This window comes from Simochromis diagramma, unplaced genomic scaffold (assembly GCF_900408965.1).
Source record: "Simochromis diagramma unplaced genomic scaffold, fSimDia1.1 OVJJ01000802.1, whole genome shotgun sequence".
NCBI classification, from domain to species: domain Eukaryota; kingdom Metazoa; phylum Chordata; class Actinopteri; order Cichliformes; family Cichlidae; genus Simochromis; species Simochromis diagramma.
In genome coordinates this window covers 9,670,802-9,696,204 of record NW_024387492.1, presented here as the reverse complement: position 1 = coordinate 9,696,204, position 25,403 = coordinate 9,670,802, and the positions used below count along the sequence as shown (strand labels likewise).

The 25,403-nt window shown below is 41.5% G+C and overlaps 1 protein-coding gene across 2 annotated transcripts; it reads right to left on the bottom strand.

The window, feature by feature from the left end:
* Positions 1 to 388: 388 nt before the first annotated feature.
* rps6kc1 (ribosomal protein S6 kinase polypeptide 1) lies at positions 389 to 25,379 on the bottom strand. Of its 2 annotated transcripts, XM_040017646.1 has the most exons (16): positions 25,177 to 25,379; positions 23,809 to 23,844; positions 22,598 to 22,718; positions 20,949 to 21,064; positions 20,778 to 20,871; positions 20,612 to 20,665; positions 19,718 to 20,140; positions 19,277 to 19,401; positions 18,959 to 19,057; positions 17,230 to 17,277; positions 16,567 to 16,699; positions 13,087 to 14,724; positions 10,170 to 10,259; positions 4,555 to 4,637; positions 2,721 to 2,816; positions 389 to 1,937 (listed from the first exon to the last, which is right to left on the bottom strand). In XM_040017646.1, exons 1-16 carry the CDS (start codon positions 25,276 to 25,278, stop codon positions 1,836 to 1,838), a joined length of 3,360 nt encoding a protein of 1,119 aa, XP_039873580.1. In that variant the 5' UTR covers positions 25,279 to 25,379; the 3' UTR covers positions 389 to 1,835. The 2 variants fall into 2 exon arrangements, with proteins under 2 accessions (XP_039873580.1, XP_039873581.1); XM_040017647.1 differs by lacking the exon at positions 19,718 to 20,140.
* Positions 25,380 to 25,403: the final 24 nt, after the last annotated feature.

Sequence of the window (25,403 nt, the reverse complement as noted above, 5' to 3'; positions counted from 1 at the left end):
CAGAAAAATAGTAACTGGACCCAAAAAAAAAAGGTCCCTTGTGCATTAGTGACTGCTGGGTATTTACCATACTCTGTGTGTGTGTGTGTGTGTGTGTGTGTGTGTGTGTGTGTGTGTGTGTGTGTGTGTGTGTGTGTGTGTGTGTGTGTGTGTGTGTGTGTGTGTGTGTGTGTGTGTGTGTGTGTGTGTGTGTGTGTTGGCATGTCTGTGTGCCGTCTCATATTGCGCTCAACATGACACTCAGCAGGCGTGACATCAGCTTTCTAGGAGTATCATGCGTCCAGCAGATAAGACAGGTTGTAGCCTCAGAACAGGAAAAAACAAATGATATACACACACAGCTGCTTGCACTTAATGACTGTGTACACACACAAACACACCACTACTGTACATGTGCTCATCCAGGTATGTTTATTGTTTTCCAGAGTGCACTGATACGACACTGACCACAGACAAGAGCGAGCATTAGAAAAACAAAAAAACTCATGTCACATTTATGTTTATGTCTCATCAAAATGGTTAATAGATGGATGAATACTGCAAAAACAGAGTGCAGCATCTAACAGCTGAGTGATTATCCGAATATTGATTAGACAAATGTATTAAATGTATCGAAAATGCTCCAATAAAGCCTTGTATGATTATATCTGATACATGGCACGTGACCATAAAAACGTAAATCTGTCAACATAGGCAGCGCTAACGTATCTGTGGCAAGTTAGTAGACGTGTTGCTCAACCACAAAACGCACACAAAGAAAAAGGATTTAACTGAGCCCAAATGATTGACAGCTTGAACGTAATCACAACTTTGACACCTGGTGTCCTTTTGTTTATCAGTGGATCCTTAAAAATGTATATTTACATGATACGCATTATTTATATATTTTTTTATAGTATTAAATATCCTAATCCTACATGCACAAAATGCAGTGTTGTACAACACAGAGAGAGTTTTCTCTGATAATCATAAAAACAACCTTCTGCAAAAGGGCTGGTTTTAAATGTGTAGCTCACGCCTCACCCTTTTTCATTCTTCACTGAAAGCGTTACTGACCACACAGGGAGGAGGCTCAAGCCAACCGGCCCTTACAGAGTTACAGTCTATCAAATAATTTAATCTCATGGTAACTAAATTCTCCATATAACAGTACCACTCAACTCATATCACTTAACTATTTTGTTCATTCGCCTTGCATAGTGTCAGTCTATTTTACATTTACTGTTCTTGGGCTGGTCTTCAATAAAAGGATTTCACACACACACACACACGCACACGCACAAAAAAGTAGGTAATCATATATTATACAACACACAGCCTCATGTCAGCTAATCTCAGTGGGCTCCATGAGGAATGATGTAAGTGTCGTCTATGGAAACAAACCGAGCGTATTGCACATGGGTCTTTAAGAAAGCTGACTCAAGTGACTGAATAGCTTACAGTACTCAATGAGGGAACAAAAATGTCACCTCTCACTCTCAGTTAGATCATTTTGGCTTACAGCTACTATGCGCAGAGTGGAAATGCAACAGTGTTGCAGTGATCATCGCTCTGTACAAACACTTACTGCGTAAATTATTGCACCACACGTGTTAAGTGTTCCCTGCACCAAACGTTACACAGTAAATGAGATAAAGAAATGAGCACTGAGCAAACTCCCACTTGGCAAAACTCAGACATGGGGGCTGCGTGGCTGTAGTGAGAGGGAAAAAAAGGGGGTCAAAGTTCAGTTTACTGTATTTGTATTTGTGTGTTCGGTCAGAAGGAAGTTAACTGAGAACAGCCAGTTTTTTTTTTTGACGACAAGCGACTCTGCTTTCCACAATGGGGTGAGTCTATTTGGGCCACTCCACTGTGGCAAAAAAGGGGTGGGATTTGATATCGTCCACACCTCCCACACCTGCCCCCAGTCTCTCTGTCGGGTTGTACTGGAGCAGCTGCACAGGAGCACAAGACAGAAATTGAAGAGAAAAAAAAAACATTAATGAAACTAATAATTTAAATGACACAAATAAACCATATTATTTCGAAAGCCTTTCTCAACTTCTGAGTTAAAAACAGTACATCTGACAGTTTCAAACTACCACTAGCTGTTGCCTATAAAAGTATAAGCACTGTTTTGCATACGATGATACCAAAATCAAGACATCAGGCAGATCCAATAAATACGGTATACAGTCTGTATATGCTGTCACCTTGTAGGCATAGCCACACTGGCTTACTGTTAGCTTCATGCTACATTAAGCAGAGAGAAATCCAGGCTGACCACATTAATATATATCCAAAGATTACCAAATTTTGAGGATTTGCAATTAGCTCTAAGATATTAGCACAGTGCCAGCTGTGTTATTAAGGACATGTCCATCATCAGTAGTGCATGTTCATCTGCCATAATCTGTCTGACAAATGCATACTGTATATTCCTTATCATTTAATGACGTTAAAGTGAAGCTTGGCTTTTTTAAAAATATATTTGGAGATTTCACTGTTGTGTCATTGCACTTCTCAGAGATTACTAACATGTCTGGTGGAAAACATCAGTGAATGTCAACCCATTTCTTCCACTGTATTTGTTGCATACTAACCACTACCACTACTATAAGAAAGTATTAGTTGTTCTTCCTTTGTTCCTGGGAAAGCCCTACTCAATATCTGTTTAGGAGGGAAACCTAATTCTGTATACAGCATTTAAGTAAGTAGTAATCACACTAGACTCTCACCTGTTCTAGCAGAGATCTGGCCTCATCCGAAACAGACTCGGGGATGTTGAGCGCTGTGTGACGACCGATTCCTGCTGGATGGCAGCGCAGCAGAGACTGTGCAGAGGGAAGGAGGAGTGGAAAGAAGAGAGGTAGATAACCATCATGTAAACACACAGAATATACGGACACCCGCAGAGCACAAGTCAATGTTAAAGCACCAGGACTGGACAAATAGGGAGGAGATCAGAGAGCGAGAGCACCTGAAACAACACTGATCACACCAACTGCAACAAGCTAATGATTTCAGCACTGTTGCTCTTTCTTGGAGCCGTCCCTCTGTGTGTGTCACATGAAGTGAAAATCACAGGAAAAAGAAAGAATGACAAAAACATTATTGTGTTTGGTTCGTTTGTTCTTCGCTTACACAGAGAATGCTTCCTGGAAGGGACAGCAGCTCATCACCGGTAAATGCGAAACGTTTTTTTATGTTTTGAGAGGTAAAACCTGATCAGGTCAAATTATCAGTTCACTCAGAGGAAAATAAAGCAAACCTAATCCTGCAAGTGAGAAAAAGTAAGCAGTAAGACCTCCAAATGCTTTCCTAACCACAGTATATAGCCCAATTGTTGAAATAATTGACAATAATGAGTGTAATCGCTGCTTGTTGAAAAAGCACTTTTCTCAGTGCATCTTCACTGACAGGCTGGAAATGCTAGAGCAAAATGTGTGCACCAAGCAAAAACCTTAAACTGTGTGTGTTTGTAGGGGGGGGGGGGGGGGGGGGGGAACCCTGTGTGTTTTTTCCATCAGTTAGGTCGGTTGGCTCTCTCTCTCTCTCCTGATACGTGCTGCAGGAGTTCTGGCTGCGTTCCTAGCCGCAGTCAAGACTGCTCCAGGCAAGATCTTATCCTGCAAGGATCAAGAGACACTATGTGTGCCTGTGTGAGTGTATCCTTGCCAGGACTGTACCAAGACATAATCATCAAAGGAGACATCTGTGTCACTCAGTTTGCTTTTTGTTTATTTATTTGTTTTGGGATTTTTTTTTCTTTTTTTACCCAGGTAAGTAGTTGTTTATTGTTCCAACACAATGGCCCTAACCTAACACCCCGACTCATGTCTGAGCCACTGAAAAGAAGCGCTGATGGCTGATATGAAAATGTGCCCACTGGCAATCAGTTAGAATTTATTCAAATTTAATAGACAATGAAAAATTGAAGGGACGCTCTGCACCTGCACTGGCCGTTTGTGCTTGCATCCGTGTGCGAATTTGTCCTTCAAGAGAGCAGCAAGTTATAATTAGCATGTGTTTGTGTACATGCATGACAGCTATAAATGTATCCGTTATCTTCAAAACAAAAGGCTCTGAGATTCTCCCCTTTCTCCCAAGCCGGTCTTAAAAGATGGTCCCCTCTGATCCTGGACCAGCCGAGCTGCAGCACCTTGAGAGCTGCCCTGGTCTTCACCTTCCACGGCGATCTAAGGTCGGTGTGCTCCAAGCCCAGCGCTGCTCTAGGAGCCAGCAAAGAGGCCCGGTGAGAGCTGACCCCATGGCCCAGCAGATGGAGCTCAGGCTGGGGGAGAAAGTCACACCGACACCCCTGGCACTCCCTGAGAACCAGAGTAAGAGACTGCAGCCAAGACGCACCTCGCACAAACACGCACACACCAAAACAACAACCTCCACCTACTCAAACACATACAGACACGCGCGCAGAATCACACACAACCTGGCACGACCATAAAGAGTGTGAGAGAGTTGAAAGCCAAGACACCTACAGACATCCCACAACACCTTCGCAACAAAGATAAAAAAAACAAAACAAAACAGTTTTTGTACTTTTTGACTCACCATGCCTGTCAGGAGTTCAAACAGGATGGCGCCCAAACTCCACCAATCACACGATGCCGTCTCCTCACCAATACCTCCCACCTCTGAAGCGAGAGCGAGAGGAGAGAGACAGAAATGATCAATAAATTAAAAAGCAGAGAAATCATCTGTGTGTGGGAGAGGAACTCAGGTAGCAATAATAAACTAGTGACAAATGTGAAGTCGGGATATGATCAAGCATACAGACGTGGAGTCGTTGATCTTAAGCCTACGATAAACTTTAAGGATCTTGCTTTTGTGCCACCGTTTCAGAGTAACAACTTGGATTAATATTTTGCTGAATTGTTGCAATCAATTCGAAATGAGCACAAAAACGTGGCCACACTCACACACAAAGTGTGTGTCTCATAAAAGGGTGATTTGCATAATAAAAAGCAGTTAAATTGAGGAAACCGTCTGTGCTGCAACTTCACGCCATCTGCATGACCTGACCTCAAACACAAACACACACACTCGTGCAACACACAGACACTCAGGCAGCACATACACACACACAAATCAAGAAAGATAAAGCAGGAACACTTGAGGGAAAAAAAAAAAAAAAAAAAAAAAAAAAAAAAGAGTAAAATATGTTGTTCATTTTTCTTTACTCCCACATTTTCTTTTAGTAGAGCTCAGGGCTAAAACTAATGACATCAGCTTGTTTGAAGAAAAAAAAAATCTTCATTCAAGTATTTTTTTGCTCCGTAAAGTGTCAGAAACTAGTTTCCTATTTTACTTACATCCCAAAATTATGTATTTTGTTCAAAAACCTGACAGAAATAACTGATCTACAACCCATCTGGCAGGCTCCGCAGCACAAGTCTAACTAAGACACAGAGAACAAGAGTGACACTTGTTTGCAAAAGTCAAGCGTGTACGGCAGCTCCATTGGGTACCAGATGGCCTCTTGTGCCGCTTAGTGTCCCTCTCCTCTCCTGTCCAGAGGGAGGGGGTCTGGTCGCCCACTGGGCCGGGACCCAGGGTCATGGTTGTGTGCGCCCAGGGACCTGGCTCCTCAGCTGGAGGAGCATATTAGACAAAGACCCCTCGTCTCCTGGAGGCTGCTGAGAACTCCAGGGGACTGTGCAGCTCTCTTGCAGCCAAGGTTAGAGAGGGCTATGATACGACTTGCATGTTTCATATACTCACAAACACACACACACACACACACATGCGCACGGCCAACTGAGCAACCAGTCTTCAGGGCTCCCCAGGACTACTGTTTTGACAGCCAAGGAGAGAAGATCGTCATTGAATGGACCAGTGATACCTGTGTAGTTATGAGCTGGAGGGAAAATACTGGACACACACACACACGCGAACGTCTCAGAGCAAGGTCGATGTCATCACAATGGATTAATGTCTAAGGAGCTGCAGGGAGAGTACAGTGGAGCTGGCTACACTTACCGCTCTGTCAGAGCGAGGCAGGAGAAAGGGAGATGCAGAAAGAGAGGAGAGGATGGGAGAATTAACTGCATCCACAGGCCATGGGTCGTGCAAAGCCCAGTGTTACGGTGTGCTACACGATGTGCACATTTTCCACACTGAGCATACTTAAACTAACTTTGCATTGTATTTCTTCAACAGCTCAAAGAAAAAAAAAAAAAAAAAAACCACACGAGAATTCTAAGACAACAAAGGGATACAGACAAGTTCGGCTCCAACGCGACAACAATACAGTGTGTTCACCTCATGGCCTCTTCTTCCCTTTCCCCTCAACAATGAAGTTCCCTCCTACTTTGTATCTTAATCACACTTCATCTCCTCCCTCCTGGGGGCCATAAGGAACTTTCTCTCTTCTCCTCTCGGTCTGACTTCCCTAAAAACTTAACCGACAGTCATTACCAAAAGAGGAAGTCAAGTATATGCAGGTAGGAAGTAAGGAAGGATTGATGTTTGCTGTTCCAAGGCAAGGCGAGCACTGTGTGTAAAGGATCTCTCGACAATTTAAAACAAAGAGATTTACACAAGACATGCAAGGTATAAATACATTTGTATAAAAAGATTCCATTATAAAAACGATACGACGAAACCACAAAGAGACTGTGAATAAACTTCAAGTTTATGGGAAAAACTAAAGAAAAGAAAAAGCCAAGACCCTACACCGTGCATGAATGGAATCTCTGGATTAAGAAGGAACTTTAGATCAACACGAACATCTACAAATATACACACCCTTGTGAACTTTTGACCAGTGTCCAGTTTTGCCTGCAATCTCAATGATAAACTAATTGAAAACTCCTAATCACGTGTAAGTTGGGCCAAGCAGATAAAATCCTTTAACTAATCTGACTAACAAGCAAACAAATCTTAGGATGTCTTTCTGGGAGTTCCTTTCTCAAGGTATCAACGCACAAACTGATCTACTAACGTTTGCAACTACCATTAATACATTTAACATTGGGAAAAAAGGATATCTTATTTTTTGCACTTGATAATGAAATGAACTGACTGCGCCATTTAGTAAATCTGACCCTTAATTTTATGATGACACGGGTCCAAAGCCCCGACCAACATTTGGAACCAGTAGCTGTGAAGTCCAAACAACTTTGAATTGATTTGTAGTGAAGGTTTCTTCTAATTAGACAAGATATACTCAAATGTTGCCAGTAAAATGACCCCATATCACAACAAAGACACCAGATCACCTCCACTCTAGGGGGCAGGGGGTGAATTTCTTTTTCCATCTGCATGTACATGTATAGCCTCTCAGCCTGGGGAAACATTAGCAGCTGAATTATTTGACATACATAAAAAATGTGAGCAATGACAGTGTCACTCAGAATCTGGTCTTTCATCTGACTTGTTAGAGTGACATACCAAGATAAGGTAAATCATGATATAATCTAGAGGTGACTGGTCGATAAATTTGCAGTTGCCTTAATGTAGCTCAGAGTTCATGTCCACATCAAGATTCCTGGCATATTTACAAGCAGAGTAAACACACTGAAATAGTAAAGCAGAAGTACTTTAAGGCTTCAGGGTACATGTTCTTCTTTGTATAACCTTTCAAAAAATAATGAGATGATGGCTCTGTGTCAAAAGGAGAACTAAACTGTAACTTCAATCAGATCAGGCGTGGCTGAGCAGGTAAAAGGACTTAAAAAAACCAAACAAAACAAAAACAATAAAACAAACAGTGGTTATGATGATCGTGTCCTCAGGAACTGCCTTGTCACCTCAGAGAGGAAGAATATTTAATTTCCCTTTTCTTAGAAATCGAAGACAATCGGTTTTGGCTGTGCTTCCTTCTCAGCAGAACAATAAACAATTCCCATTTCTGCTCAAATTAGGTCGTGTTCGTGCAAAGGCGGTTTTTTTTTTTTGGGTTTTTTTTTTTCTTACCAGGAACAAAACATTAGCCATCTGATGTTTATCAGTAAAGAAAAAAATGGTGAGAAAATAAATAAGCAGAAGTGCTGGACAAACGGATTAATGCCCTGCTGCCGATGCATTTTCCAAGAACACTCCTGTGTTTTTTTGGGTGTGAATATGTGTTATTTAAAAACATGTTTCTCTCCTTCTGACACACACACACACACACACAAACACACAGTCACAGCAGGCCCCCTGCTAGCTTTCTGGCAAACATTCATAAATCTGTCATCAGGAATGAAGCCATTGCATGAGTTGACCCTGTCTGGATAAACAGCAATGCATAACAAGGGCAGGAGACACACACACACACACACACACACACACACACACACACACACACACACACACACACACACACACACACACACACACACACACACACACACGTAACTGTGTGTTCACATACATCTAAAGACATATGCATGTCCATGATGTAGAAGTCTTCTGGTGTGACATAAATAAATAAACAAAGTGTGTGACAGCTTCTACATTTTAATGTGTCTTTATGGATGAATTTTAAATAAAGATGAGGCAGAACGAGACGCTAGAAAGAGAGAGAAAGTTGCCAGCGTTTGAGTAGGACAGTCGATATATATCGAAGCTGTCTTTTCATTTAACAGCAGCGTAACACACCCCCTGTTGGCAGCTAAAATGCATTACATCCTTAAATTCACATGGGATCAACTTGTTTGACTAACTAGACCTTTCACACTTAGGCCGAGGTGGGTTCGGTTTCAGCTCAGTTCACAGGTCATCTGCCTTTTATCACAGAACCACATTTTCTTCCCGGTCACATATTGTCATAAAATGTTTTTGATGCTACGGCATGAATTACACTAATGCGAGCCAAACACATTATTTTTTCAGGAGGAACTGCAGATGGCTTAGATGAAGTAAAGGTGTCATTATGTTGCTGTCTCCTGCGCCTCTTACCATTGAAACACGCTGTCAAGGATGACTTCCATTGAACTAAAAACTGTAAATTTTGGTTTAACTGAAACATTTTTATATCATTTTAAATGAAATATATTTATGGGTACCAAATATGTACCAAAAATACATGAGGATAGAACTTAAAAAGCTTGCATAAAATACAATGCATTAAAAAAATCTTTTAATGAGGCTATATTTACTGGATAAGCATCATCCGCATATTACAGTTTACTCATCAACCACGCATTTGAGACTAGTGTAAAAATTACCACTGCTTATAATAACTGAAGAAAAATAAACAAGTGGGATGTCTTTGCTCACCATTTAAGAGTTTAAGCTAGTTTCCACATCACTCACAACACATGTCTCAAAATGTATGCACTTCTATTAGTAAGCTGTTAAACAAGCTGCTGCCAAGGGAATAAAAATGAACACTTTGGATATTAAAGAGAGCATTTGTTCCTTTCAGATTTATTACAAAAGTGAGACACTGTACGTTCTAGACAAAAGGAGGATTTAAATCTGAAGTGACCTTCCTGACTTGAGCGAGAGGATGAATATGAAAGAATAGCTAAATATAAGTGTGTGGGAGAGTGAATGGGTGTGAGGGTCATTGTGAGTGTCTCAGAATGCATCCAGTGTTTTCAACTAGCCGCTAAAACATTTTGAGAAGATTAAACACATCATGCACACTCTGCCTGACAGCCTTAGTGTGAAGCCACCTGCTTAAAGGACCAATACATTAGACGGCACACATACATGTACAAATGCCCAACCACGCACGCTGAAGGGCTAAGTAGGGACTCGGTGCTGTAGTCTAGCACCAGTTTGTTTTAGGCAGCTTTTAAACAGCATGCCAGAGCTGCCACAAGCAGGCCCGCCGTGCTACCAGTTGACTGCTGCACAACAGCGCACTCTACAGGACATCAGAACAACTACAATGAGATTCAGCAACTCACATTTGTGGAGGAAGAGTTAAAAATGAATGGTGTTTCTTATTTATTCTTAATATACTGACCAATTAGAAAGGTAAATAAAATGTATAAGAAGTATTTTAACCCCATGAAAGATTTGTGTACATTTATTTTATTTTGTTAGTTTTTCAGTACTTCATATTTCATTAGTTTATATAAAAAGGAGCTTTTCTTTGCAAGCTCCTTTGAGTATTATGGTGGTGGGAATTAACAAAAGTCAGCATATAATTAACTGCAAATATACCCACTAACTGATAAAACGAAAGAAATCAATAGAAAAATGTACTGAAATCTTTGCATATGTCTCACCTGGCGCACAGTACATATTGGCAATGGCCTGTTTGTCACAGGATTCCTCCACATCACTCCAGCTGCAGAAGTAGGTAAGCTGAACGTGACCTAAGATGAGAAGAAAAGACAGAAAGCGTTCAGCTTGGAGTCTGTTAAACATAAATCTGTTGCTCTGCCTCTCATCAAACCCACACGTCTAGTGTCACCCAGACACTCAACTTTTCAAACTGTTCACCCCACCTTTAAAGCACTTCCTTCCTCCATTCCTTTCTGCCGCTCTACATCCCTCTGAACTTTTCAAGCACACAGCCCCAGCGATTACTCCTGTTTAGCGGGTACCCGTTAACGCTATCATTAGAACTAATGGTGTCATTAGGTAGCCGTGGCCATTAGCCTGGGCTAGCCAGACTGATGCACCACACTAGGCCGTTGATGGGCCCTTTAGAACAATAATTACCACCAGGGAGACGAAAACAGCCACTCAGCTAATTAGATGCTTGTTGATAACGAGGTGGAGAGAGATGATTGTAGGACGACAAAAGAAGAAGTTGAGGGGGAATCTGTGACCTCATGGTAAAACAACGCTTTCGCTTCTCAGAGAGACTTCATTCTGCTAAACAGATTAGATCACGGCTGACTGATGAAGGCTGTGGACTGTATCTTTACAATGCAAGTTATCCAGTTTGGGGAGGGAAAAAAGGGCAAATTAAACATGACAACTGTTATATACAGTAGCTGCTTCATGGTGATTTATTTATCTCTTTTTAAACCTGGTTTTGTCCAGCTTCTGGTAAATTTAATCAAGATTAGATTAATCAAGTGCGCATTTAATTTTCATATTGACTGTTAGAGGTTTAAATTGCTTCCCTGGTTTCTTGTTTTAGTGCATTTTATCGTTTCATGTAGGGCTGTGCGATATGACCAAAATCTCATATCCCGATATAAAACATCTATCGTCCCGATAACGATATAAATCACATTTTCTGTAAATTCTGTGAATCTCGGGTAGCTGAAGTGTTTCCAGCTGGGCGTCGTGTACCTGGAGTCGACTGTTTCAAATGATGCAAGAAACTACACATTTTTAGACATAGGTTGTAACGGCCGCTGTTTTCTTTGTGAGTATTTATTACACGCCGTGCTGCGGAGAAAAGCCTGTTCTAACGTTTGAGTCTAAGGTTTATTTTTTAGCACCTGACGGCTCTTTTTTTGCTTCTCATCCGTAAATACTCTGCATACTTTTTCACGTGATTTCGTTTATTTTGAAAAGTCTCAACGGGATCTTGAGCTTTATTGTGAAGGATTTATGTGGAAACTAAACAAGCGGACATGCCATGGTTTTACCATCGTTGTTGCTAACGACAATGCATAAAAACAGGCGCTTGTCCGTCAGTAGTGTGGTTATATTAAATATAAGAGAAAGAGAGAACTTTAAGAAATTAATATAGCCACTACAGTAGGGCTGCTCGATTATGGCAAAAATGATAATCACGATTATTTTCACTGAAATTGAGATCTCGATTATTTGACGATATTTATTTAACAATAACAATGTATTGAATAATGACTTTAAAGATTGTCAAAAAATAATATAAAATAGTGTGCAAATACTGATAACAGTGCAAATGTTTGCAATATAAAAAATAAATGAAAAATGTAAACATCTATGTTTAGTAAACTTTGCAGTGTTGCTCTGTGGTGCAGCTACGACACTGTAGCAAAGTTTACACACTATGTCTACTTGAGCCACGTCTGACTCCGCAAACCCATAATGTTTCCACACCACTTTAGTTTTTTTTACCTCTCCTCTCCAAATAACTTCTTTTTTTTTTTTTTTTTTTTTTTTCTTTTTTTTTACCTCCTCAATGGCAAGCTACATTGTAGCCACAGCTGCCCTGGGGCGCACTGACAGAGGCGCCGATATAGTACGATATACTTTGTTGTCCCCTCTCCAAATAACTTCTGCTTAGCTTTCCGAGCTTCCCTCGGGTCCTCTTAATCAGCGGTCCCCAACCTTTTTTGCGCCACGGACCGGTTTATGCCCGACAATATTTTCACGGACCGGCCTTTAAGGTGTCGCGGATAAATACAACAAAATAAAACTAGTACCGGTACCGAAAAAAAGAAGATTTATTCATAACACACGTGAAAAGACCCAGGGAAACAGAGTTAACGATAAAAACGATAACAAAATAACGCTGAAAACTGATAAAAACCCTGAAAACTATACATTTCACACTTGAGCCTCAACTCTCGCTGCCCGGTACCAAACGAATCACGGACCGGTACCGGTCCGAGGCCCGGGGGTTGGGGACCGCTGCTCTTAATTATTGTGACACGTGTTCGAAATGCAGAGAGGTGCGCTCGATTTGCCACACGGAGCAGCGCGAGAGTAAAGCACGAGGGAGGGGCTAATAATCGGCTCAGTCATTTTTAATGATCGTTGAAAGCCCAGATCGTAATCGAGATTAAAATTCGATTAATTGAGCAGCCCTACACTACAGTGACCATCAAAACGATGAAAAATATTGCCGTAAACTGTTTATTTTGTGACACCACGAAACAAACGATAGCGTAAAATGAAACGATAGACGTTTTTATATCATCCGATATAAATCGTTATATCAAACAGCCCTAGTTTCATGTGTAAAAGTCCTTAACATACATGTTACCCATGTACCCAGTAATCCACCAAGAAGTGACGGGAATGATGACTTGGGGTAGCTATTACCAAGGTTGGAACAGTATGGTAAACTAGACTAATTATTAACATTCTGTCATTAAACTGCATATCCTTCTTTCTTTACTTATCAAACATAACTAAATATTAATTTTGATCTTATTCCCCTTTAAGGACTGATTAAATGCCCTACAGAATAAAAACAAAACCCTTAACACAATTATAAAGGGTATGGACAAAAAAAAAAAAAAGTCTAACCTTGGTGGTCAAGCAGGATGTTATTGGGATTTAGGTCCCGGCAGATGATCCCTTCTTGGTGTAGAGAATCCAAGGCTGTCACCATCTCTACTGCCCAGCACCGTACAAACTCCTCCGGGATACGAGCTTGGGAAGCAGCCAACGACAGCTTGTCCAGCTCGGCAAACAGCCGGGATACTTCTTTATCAAATTCGCTGCCACCTGTATTACTAATAACTCTTGATGATTCGTCATCAAGTCCTAATAAATTCTCAACCGCTCCACAGGCCTCTGTGCCATTTGTGGCCGAGTCAGAGCCTGTGCTGTTTGGAACCAAGTCTGTGTTTACTCTTGCACTGGGCTCTAGTTTCTCACTATGAGAATCAGTGTCTGGAATGCCTGTGTCAAGAGGGAGGTCATTATTTTGGCGTTCAGAGTGGATAAACATTTTGTCAGAAGCCTCTTGTCCCAATGCCAGACTGTAGTCATCCAAAAGCGAGTTGAATGGAGATGGAGATGCAACACTCGTGTCACAAGTTGCAGAGGCTGTACATAAAGATGAAAGGTCCTGCTCCAGTGGCTGTTCCTCCTCTTCCTCAGGCTGAGTATGAAGCTGTAAGACATCTGGCTGGATGAACTTTTGAGGAGAGGCCGTGACCTCGAGGCCCAGACACACTCCTGAAGTCTCCAATTCCTCCTGTAAAGAGTCTGCAGTCCCGCTCACTACAGGGAGGTTCACCAAAAGGTCTGGTGGATGCCCCTCATCCTCCACTACTGCTTCTTTAAATGAGATCACTGGCACTGACTCATTGGAGGCTTTATCACTACAGTCCAAAACCCAAAGATCCAACCCGGGACCTTTGACCTCCTGAGCCAGCTCTGGAAGATCCTCAGTTACACCTGAGTCCAGGTCGGACGTAGAAAAGAAAGGGACTTGTTTATGAGAGGGACGCTGCTCTCCTAGTTCAAGGCACATAACCTCGCTTGCACTGTCTTTGCTATCAATACGAAAAAACTCCATTGGCGTGTTCTTGGACTCATCTAAAGACAGAGGCACAGCGGGGGAACGTAAAGGACTAAAGACTTCATTGTGATCCTGTCCCTCACCACGGTTTTGATCGCTGTCTTGGGCATTACCGCTTTTATCAGACAACTCACTGAAGAAGCCAAGCTCCTGAGAACTGATTGGTGAAGAAAGGCTTTCATTGCTGAGAAGTGAGCGGCTACGTGACGATGTGGTGGTCGTTGCATTAGGTACCTCTAATGAGAGCATTTCCTGCTCGCTCTTCTCTTCCTCCTCCTGCAGTGCATCCGGTTCTACTTTCTCCTGTTCGTACTCATTGCAAAGGGTCAAATAGCTGTTGGTGCACTCTTCTTCAGAAGTGGCTCCAGAGTCAGTTTGCTCCACAAGCCTGGGAGGAAGAACGCTTTTAAGAGGAGAAAAGAGGCTCTCGGGTTCCTTCTGTAGCCCAGAGACAGACTCTGAATCAGCAACAGGAACCGAACCACAGCTGGCTGAATCTACTTCCAGCTGTGGCATGGTATGTTGAGGAGAGCGCACGGCAGTTGTGTGGCTCTTCTGGATGAAAGGGATGTCAAAGCTGTCCTCTGGGCTGGAGTTATGCATGTATTTTCCAATGTGAGACCACAGTTTCCCACCTGAAAGAAGCAGAGCATTAAAAAGAAAACAGTGCACAATATGGGGAGAACCAGAGGTATCAGAAGTAGAACTTAGGGAGCAGACAGAAACAAATGAGCCAATATTAGCTAGATAATCACTTTCCTGTTTTTCTTTGTGATTATTATCATGAACACATAATCTTGTTCCTAGGAAACAGTTTTCTTTATCTAAAACATTTCTGCTCCAGCGTTAACAATAACAACTTATCTTCCTGTAGACCAGAGGTCCCCAACCATTGGCCTGAGGACTGCTACCAGGCCGCAAAGACAGAAGAAAATTGCTTAAAATTGTATGTATTTTATTTTTTTATCAGTTTTCCAGACATTTTTACTTTTCCAAACAATGCCACTTTCGAGTTGGACTTAACTCCTGCACTTAACTTAGTTCTGAGTTTTTTTTCTGTCCCCCATGCATCAGTAACTCTGAAAGCTAACCCTCACAAAAAGCTGAGGACAACGGAAAGAAAACTGTATTTAAAAGAAAATGTCAAGAATCCCATTTAAATTGCAGCTTCAGGTGCAACTTTCGCAACAGGTGATTCACACGCTCCACATCTACTCTGTATAATATTGCCCAGCTAGCTAATAAAGCCATGAAACAAGCTCTGGGCTCCCACTGATTCTGCATTATGGCGAGTTGGTATTGATGTGATAATCATGTAATAATTATTGACAGTGCATAATATAAAGTGCGATAGTTATATTTACATTACAAGCTGCCACCCTCTAGTTCATGATAAAACAGGGGCCCACTGCTCTAGAGAACACATTACAGATCGTCTATGTGGAGAGGTCAGGTGACTTAGCTAACCATAACATCAAATTTTACATTGGATGTGAAACACCTTTGATTCTACGCTTCTACACTCTTCTTCCATTCTTCACTTAAAATTTACTGGTACTTGTTAACTACTTAATTAATAACTGACTTAAGTACAACAAAGTATTGGCACACAGATGAGTTTGAGAGTTTGGGATTTCTATGCAGGTAGAAATCCCCATTTTTTTGACACCATTTTCCAGATGTGCATCTCACTTTTCTGAATCTGAAAATGCTACATCAAAAAAAAAAAAAAAAAAAGAGTGGCTACATACACACAGACATACATACGTATCACACGCAGCTGTAGTGTAAGTAATTGGGAGCTAGCATCTGCTGTGTGCAATTAGAATGAATACGAAGTTCACAGTGATGATAATGATAGCGGGGCAGCTCGATGGCTTAGAAAGTAAAACCATCCACATGTTGTTTTGTCCAATGTCACTCAGGTCACTGCCTCTTTCCGTCTGCCCGTCTCTCCTTATTCAGCCTATCAACTACCTCCATGTTAATACTATAAAAGCAGGACTACTACGGGATTTTTTCGTGTAACAGGAGTGAGTCATAATGAGTGAAACGGTTTCTGATTGGCTTTATCAAATCCTGCTGAACATCCCCATATGAAATTCAATACTGTCCACTAATATTAGCACAGGATGGTTATGGAGTACACCAGATTGAATAGGTTACAGGGCGTTAAAAAATATGGCTGCCATTCATAGTATGCACTCACCCACGCACACAGTCTACACACACATCCTAGAGTGAGTGGGATGTAAGGATGCCCAGGTGTTGGCATAGCTAATGAAGCATGGCGCCACCTGGTATTCAGAATAATGACCTGTGACACACACCCATCTCTATCAAACATCTGTCTGGAACAAGGGCACAGAGAGGGGCAGGAGACCGGAGAGTCAGGAGAAGGAGGGGAAAAGAGAGGTGGAGGTAAAGAAGACAAATGAGGGAAGATGAAACAGATGAGACTGAAATGTGTCCCTTACCTTCAGCATACTGCAGCAGAAGAAAAACTGTGTCTTCTGAGACAACAAACTTTCTCAGCTGCACCATGTGGGGCACAGAGCGAGGCATGATGTTCGTCTTCGTCCGCCCACAGTCACTGCTTTTCCTCAAACCCTGCAATAAAAAAAAAATTATTTATAAAAAGATGAGAGGTGAGTCATTAAAGGGAACATATGCACTGATTCAAATAACAAGCATTTAAGTAGAAGATAAGAAAAGAGTGTGCGTGAATAGGAGGAAAAAAAATGTGGCAAAGGAGAAACTTCCCATTAACCAAGTGCTAGTTATGCCCTGTGGCAACCCAAAGTCACCGAATTCATCAGGCTACATACAGCACAAGAGCCGCACAAATCTATCAGCGCTACATGTAAAGTTCACATCGGGTGCGAGAGTGTGTATGCATGTGTGCACGTGTGCGCACGCGTGTGTGTAGTCATTTATGCCTGCGCGGTGCGTTGGCATCTGGCACACGTCTCACACCTGAGAGCAGAGGAGCTGACAGGGACAGGCCCATTAGAATCAATTACACCAGTCACACACAGGGGCTTCTGGCACACTTCACACTTACAGTCAGGACGACGAGGATGCAGGGCAAAAAACCCACACCACAACATAACGCGCGCACACACACACACTAGACTTACTTTCAGGATGAAAGTCTCTTGTGTTCTCTTGTCCATGACCAGAAGAACCTGCGATAGAAGAGTACCATTAATTGCAGGACACGAAGAGACATATGCAGACTAAGATGATGTAGTGGTTATGTCCTCCAAAGCAGTTTTTTTTTTTTTTTTTTTAATGACCGGGTCAGGACACACATAAGGTTTACTGAGAGATTAATGCAGGCCCCTAAATTACACTAAATTGACACTACTATGTCAGATCCTGTTGTGCCAACCAAACTGCAGTCTCAGCGATATTATACAGAAAAACAAGAATCAACAGAGCTTTAAAGGTTAATAAAAGACCTAAATATTCTTGGAAATATTCTAGCAAATCTGGCCATTCCTTGGTCCTTAAAAAAACATTCAGAACAAAGTGAGAGTCATTTATAACTCAGTTTATATACAAGACTGAGCATCAATTTTAGAGAACATGTGCTGTCTAAAACATGTCACCACAGAGCTATGCAATTTGTCATGACAGAGGCAGCAATTACTAGCAGTGTCATCACTAAACTGTCAGATGTCAATAGAAAGGGAAAGCAAATCCTTTTTTCCCCCATTTAATTTCCCTGTTCTTTTTCACTCTTTCCCCCTTTTTCCTTCCTGAGATCTTCATTTTCTCCCTTCCTCTCTGACATCTCCATCGCTCGTTTACTCCCTCCCTGTCTCAGGGGAGAGCTTGAGCATATGTGTGCGACCCAGTGTGTGTGTGTGTGTAGTGCATGTGTATGTTTTGAGAGTGCGTTCTCTCCATGTGACCCTGACTGGGACCAAACAGGTGCAGGCTAAATGGATATGAATGGAGCAGTGAGTAAACAGAGTGGCGGTGCTAGCCAGGGTGCTAATATAATTAAGAAACAAACATCAGGGAAGGGGGGAGATAGATAGGAGGGGTGGGTGAGGCGGTGCTGGTGGGGGCAGCAGGGTGAGGACCTCTCTCCATCTGTCCCCGCTGTCCCCATTTAAAGTAAAAGGAGGAAGGAGGAGGGGGTGGAAATAGATAAGAGGAAAGAAAACACCACTGCTGGATAACTTCATCTTTGATTGAGGTTTTTTTGTTTTTGTTTTAACGCCTCAAAGACTTCTGACATATTGTGTATTTTGAGTGCACCTCAGTGGAGTTATACATGTTGGTATTGTGTCAACGTTTTCCTTAGGGTTTGTTGTTGTGTGTGCGTGTGTCTGAGTGAGTGTGTAGGATGAGCATCATTGATTCAGTGTTGTGTGTCGCTCTCTGAGCTGCTTGCCAAGTCATTTCATGGCTGAGTGGAGAAGTTGCTTCGCCGGCAGCTGGTTGAGAGGACCAGCAACCCAAACTGACCTTGTGGTAGTCATAACTGATGCTAAACATACACACACTCAGCCCTTACCATACATCCAGTAAATCTACTGTGTTTTATTACCCCTGATAAAAGAGATGGTCAAAGAAGTAAAGGACACACAAAAGAGAAATCTGGAGTTGGATAACATCCATACTCTGGGTCGAAGTCATCATTAAATTAACGAATGTCTGCTAGCCCTGAGTGTAATTATTTTGTGAGAATTCTGCTATCAAATTACATGAATGTGTATTTTAATGAAATGTGTTTTCATTAAAAAATTACTTGGTAGAAAAAAGGCAAACTGGTGATTGGGTGAATGAAACAACACTTAAATGAAGTCGTACAGTCAGCTTAGAGGATGCAACACTTGTAAATTGAAAGCATACCTTATCTATGACCCCTAACACCCTGTAAGCTCTCAGCTCCTCAGATGGACTCTGCTGCCCTCCTCTGTTCAAAGAAGAGCAGCACTGTACCCCAAAGGCCTTGAAAAGAAAAACCTTTCAGTGTTTCATACATATGCAATTAAATCATTCATTCAAAAAGATAAACTTATTTCCTTTAATCATTTAATCAATTCATTCACAAACTTATGATGTTTTCACTGCAGTGCGTGTGAGGAACCTGGTAGATGCATGCATATAAAGAACATTTGTGTAATACAATACAGAAAGCCTATGAACCAGCATTTCACTCCCACTCACCACTGTTTGTGTTGACCCTTGACCCATGTTGCTTCTCAGATACTGACTAGATATTTGCTCTGCACGCATCAGATATTCGGCAGTCTTCTTTTTCACGGCCTCTCGCCGTGTAGCACTTGGCTCACCTAAAGAAAAAAAATGTAATTAATATTTTTTTTAACAAAGTAGATCGAATAGAGTGGAGTCTAAAGTTAAAAGCATGGAATTTAAATGGCTTACAAAGTAAAAATGACGCATTTATGCTTAATAGATCCTTTTTAAGGTACATTTGTAGTGAAATTTTAACAAATTGGACTGTTTCTGGACAATACTTTTTCTGCATTTCAATAACTGCCAGTCTACAACATCAAAGCAAGAGTTCAAGGTAAATTCCTGAGCCCAAGTGTCACTCAACTACTATGAGACCATATAGAAATTTATTGAGCTCTTGGTCAAACTAACCTTGCACGCCTTGCAGCAGCAAGTCAACTCCACTGCGATAGTATGAAAAAGCTGCCTGGTAGTCCTGTTCCTTCTCCTTTTGGACAGCAAAACAAATGAGCTCACTGGCTTTGTCCAAGTAGTCTGAATTAACGTCCTTAAGGTTTCCGCCAGTGGATTTTTTCAGACTGCTGGGGAAGAGCGGTGCTCGACCTGGCCAGCTAACCTCTGGGTTAGGGGCTGAGGAGGCAGGGACCGGGGCAGGTGATGGAGTGCGACGTACATGCAGGGAGGGCAAGCGAGGGCTGCAGCTGCTGCTAATGTTGGTGGCTCCCCCTTGTGGCTGGTTTGGGGAGGTGTGACCTGAGGCCATGCCATCATCCAACTCAGCCAAAGAGTCTGTGTCCACCGCAAGGGAGGTCAAGTCGCTGTCACTGGATGGGCCTAGGAATAACAGGAATCCCGCGGTCATAACGGACAGCTACAAACATAAACCTTTAACAAAACTACATCATCATCTTCCTCTCTTTAGGGGTAGCCACAGTAGATCACCTGTCTCCATCTCACCCCATCCCTAGTATCCTCCTCTGTATGTCCTTCTTCACTACATCCACGAACCTTCTTTGTGGTCTTCCTGTTTTCCTCCTGCCTGGCAGCCCTATATTGATTGTCCAAAATGTCCACTATTCCTTCTCTGCACATGTTCAAACCATCTCAGCTCTTCCTCTCACGTACTCATTTCTAATCCTGTCTCTTCTGGTCGCTACCATCTTATAAATCTTTAGTTTCACTCTTCTGTCACAAATCACCCATGCTCACCCTCTCCATCCTGTCTTGACTCTTTTTTGCACTCACCATTTATTAGATCCATATACATCCCAAAATATTTAAAGTGTGCATGTTTATTGTACATACCTCCATACTCTGATGTGAGAGTCAAATCTTCTGCCCCACTGATATCTCTCTGAACTGAAAAACATATCCAGACATCGCAAAGCAAATTTGAATTAGCACCTACTAATCAGCACCTAAGCTGAAAGGAAGACTAATAACAGGAAAGACATTCTGTGTGCAACCCTACCATCAGAGCTACAGTCTGATAGAGTGTCAGCCAGGAACTCAGAAAAGGGCTCCGCTGGTCCAATGAGCTCTGAGCCGTCATGGACCTCACCACCCTGGACAATAAAAAAATACTTCAGTCAAAAGTTTTTTGCGATTATTCTTGTGTTTCTGTCAATGTGTACTAGAATACCTTGAAGAAATCTTGGATATGCTGGCTATTGTAAAGAGCAGGGATATTAGCTGAGAACTGCAGGAGATCCTCAGAACACTGTCTTCTTTCCTCAATCACTGAGTCATCAAAACGACCTACGACAGGCACACACGGATGCAAAAAACATACATAAGTGATGCTTCCATTACGCAAGTGATTATACTGTATTTATTATAACTAGTGCCTGCTTGCAGTATAATAACACCAAGCTATCTGAAGTGGGCAAATCCATCTCTACAAAGCAGGGCTGCAACGATGCGTCGATATAATTGATGACTTCAACTATGAAAATTTGTCACCGTGGAATTTTATTCTCGATGCATCATGTTCTAAAACCATGCACTAAAGACGTTACATATAAAACGCATGGAAAAATCTGGAAATCAGTTTTTGACACACCACCGGCACCCTGGAGCTGTGACGTCGACTCTGAATGGGTCAGTTTTTAAGCAGTCAAGTTAGTGCATTGCGTTAATGCCTTGTTTGTGTTCATGTTTGTACAGTAATGTTTATATTAGCTTACCTGTCGGAAACTTTTCATGGATGATGCTTGCTAAGCGAACACTGTTTCAGTTTTGTTGGCTAGTAAGTGAAATGCGATAGAAAACCATTAAACAGCAGTAGCTACACTGTCTCCTAGTTTGTTTCTCACATTAATATCAGGATTAAACAGTGTAATTGGCATTGATCACTACACCATCTGAGAAACTATGAAATAAAACCAAATTTGTGATTTGGTTTTATTTCAGCTTTCCTAGTATTAAGCAAAGGCGTATAGATGAGTTTGTCCTGAGAAGAGGCTCTTGCACCTCTCAAATGACTGAAGTCATGACAGAGAGGATCATCAGCATGATTATCAGCAGCTGGGGACATCATCTCAAAGATAACTGTATAGGATAAAGGACTTTGTGGATTATGTTCAACTGCACTAAGACACGCGTACGGCCCGACTACCAGCTAGTGCTTCCGCGGTAATAATAACAGTCCAGAGCATTTTCACTGCAATCGTGCATTCATGAATTAAATCATCTGTGAACTTTGGAAATTTTTTTCATTTTGGACTGGAAAAAAAATCTTTATGATTTAATTTTAAGCTTTATTTAAACTTATGGACAGAAGCCATTTTTAGTTTCCTATTTGCACATAACTTTTTTTTTGCCAAAATACTACTAACACTTTAATTTGTATTACCTAATTTTTTATTTATTTAATTTTTATTCTCACGGAGTTCCTCTTGAGTAATGTTTAAACACATTTGATTATTTTCAAAATCCTTTGTTTCCTGTGTCATTATTTTAATTTGCTGTGGGACGAGACAACAGGGTAACAGCGGGAATAAGAGTTATTGAAATAATCGTTGACCGATTAACTAATCAAAAAGAAAATTGGCAGATTAGTCGACTAACAAAATAATCTTTAGTTGCACGCCTACTACAGAGTCTAACATTCACATTTTTCTTTGTTCAAAATCTCAACAACTCAAAGATGAGGTACTGTAGGATTGAAAGAAATCTCACAGAAGAACAAAACTGTAGAGGAGTAATTCTGTCAATCAAGACAAGCTTTCACTCTGGATAATTTTAGGGCAAATGTGTGACACAGGGGAATAGAGAAAGTCATCTTCTTACCAAAGACCTTGGCCTTAGCAAAGGGAGGAAACAGCTCTGATTGGCCACATGCATTCTTGTGCAGCTGCCAGAGATTCTGATGGAGTTTCCGGAAATCACTGTATCTCTTCCACACCGTTATCTACAGAAAGACAGACACAGAAGACACAGATAAATCAATCATTTGGGGTTTAAAGATCTATCTACCTTTAATTGAATGGATTATTATTATTATCGTTGACTGAACAAAAGCAGCTGATTTTCTACTTGTTTGTAAATGCAATCTCATTGTCACCGATAATGCTATTAAATCACTGCTATCTTGTTAAACTCAAAAATAGCTAACATAACAACCAGAGTACTCCACAGCCTTAAACTCCAGAGACTTTTCCCTCATGTGACTGCTACTAGGCCAAAACATAAATCAATGTAGTCCACATTTTGCTATCATCTTGTGTTTCAAAACTTAAAATACAAGCCACAACAACCAGAGTGAAGCAGTTACTTAGTGGAATAAAGAAAAGCATAATGGCCACATATTGAGATGCTACTGTGGTGTGCGGAAATTTTAGGCTGCTGGATGGTGTGGGGAAAAACTAGGCCAATCACATCCTCCAAACAGGAAGATTACTCAGTAATGGAGGTATGTGTGTTTCTGGCAAAACATCTCTCTGTCTCTTAGAAACACATACAGTAATTGACATCATGCCTGTTGCATTAGCACTGGTTGTGGGCTTAACTGCATTCCTCAGTGTGTTTGAAATGTAAGACAGCATGCATGCACAACACAGACAAGTATGGTTGGTTAAATGCTCTGTAAAACCGTGTAAAATGAGCAAAATAATTAATGAGTAACTTCGGTGGATTTCTGTCCATACCAAGGCATATATAGATAGTAAGCATTTAGATTAAAATAAATAGTGCAAAAGTTAGATATGAACAAGTTTCCAGGTGTAGGCCTAATTATCTGTAAACTACATTTCACAATGTTTCTGGTTAAAAGACCTAAGCTTCGGTTTCAGGATATAATGTGTAAAGAAGCCATAAAGCCAGATTCTGAAATTCATGAATTAAAACGAGTAAAACGAAATATCTGAAACTGAAATATCTCCTTGCCATTATTTTTGGATGAGAAATACAGTAGCCCCTGTCTTGGTATTTCTCAGTTGTCAAAGGTAAAGAAGCATTGACCACTCAAAAAATGGACTGAAAAAAAAAGCTGCATGTCTTACCTCTTGGACATCCTCTGGGTTCTTCCTGGAGATTATCTGTGTGAAAGAGGGAGAAGAGAAAATCCATGTGAGTGATCCCTATCTCTTGCTAGAGCAACTTCCTTGCAGGGCTGTCACAAGTGTGAGCAGGGACAAGGCTCTGAGTGTCACAATGACGGCATTATGTACAGTGACGGAAGTCTCGAGTGTTAGAACGAGACATCACCCAGAGTCATAACAAGGACAGCAGCCAGACAAAGACACTCAGCCTGCCCCAGTCCAGTTTTTACAATGCGAATGTAGCAATGTGATCGCATAAGTGCTGATTAATAATCAGATAAACTCAATCATCAGTAGGCACGCTGCTCTACGCATCTCACCCTATTCCTAGCATCCTCCTGTCACACTAACCCTCTGCATGTCCTCCTTCACTACATCCATTAATTTTTTCTGTGGTTTTCCTATTTTATTCCTGCCTGGCAGTTCTAAATTAAGCACCCTTTGCCCAATATATCCACTATCCTTCCTCTGCATAAGTACAAACCATTTCAGCCTTGCCTCTAAACAACCCAAGCTAGTCAGTCCCTGTGATATAATCATTTCTAATCTTGTCCATCCTGGTCACTACCAATGAAAATGTTAACATCTTCAGCTCTGCCTTCTCTCTTTTTGTCAGTTCCACTGTCTCCAAACCTAAACCTAAACCTAATCTCCAACTTTCTAAACCTTCCCTCTGACATTTACTGCTATCCTCCTGCCAGAAATCTCCACTGGCACTCTCCACCCACTCCACCCAGCCTGCACTCAGATGCTTTAGATGGTTGACCCCAGGTATTTAAACTCATCCACCTTTACGAACTCTGCACCTTGCAGCTTCACTGTTACACTTGCCGCCTCCTCATTCGTACACACGTATTATGTTTCGGTTCTGCTCAACATGCGGATCATAAAGTACTTCATCTTTAACATCGGCTTTAACACAGAAGTGTTAAATCGTTTTGTTAGCTGAAAATGTAGCGAAACAAAAGAACGAGTTGCCACCTCCTGAATATCTGTGTATCACAACACTATACATAACATTAACTTAGTTGTTTAGCATCAAACCATTAACACCCGGGTTAACTCTGGGTCACATTCAATTCGCCTCAAATCGACAGTGTAAGTTAGCAAATAGAAAGCATGTATTTTGAAACAAGAGAGGGTATGAATGTGCCCATTAGCTACACATATGTTCTCAAAAGCTGTCGCCACTTTTAATTCACCGCCACACGGTTAACCTGACGTTTTTATTTGGGTCCCTTTATAATCATAACAGCTTGGCTAACACTGCTAGCTATTGACACCTAGCATTAGCCTAGCCTTCCCAGTGCTCATCGTCTATTTACTTACCCTTGCAGTGACTTTGTACACAGTGTAGCCTTTCTGGTGCTTCTTGGGATCTGTAACAGTATAAAACCGAGCAAGTTCTCCTCTGTCCCGCTGCGATATCATTCTGATATTGACAACATTGCCGAAGCTACCAGCCGGCTAGCCGTACACATTCATTCTCTGACTGTACAGTCAGTAACATGCAGACAAATAAATCAGAGCGCCCCCTTTAGGAAAGCAACTGAACT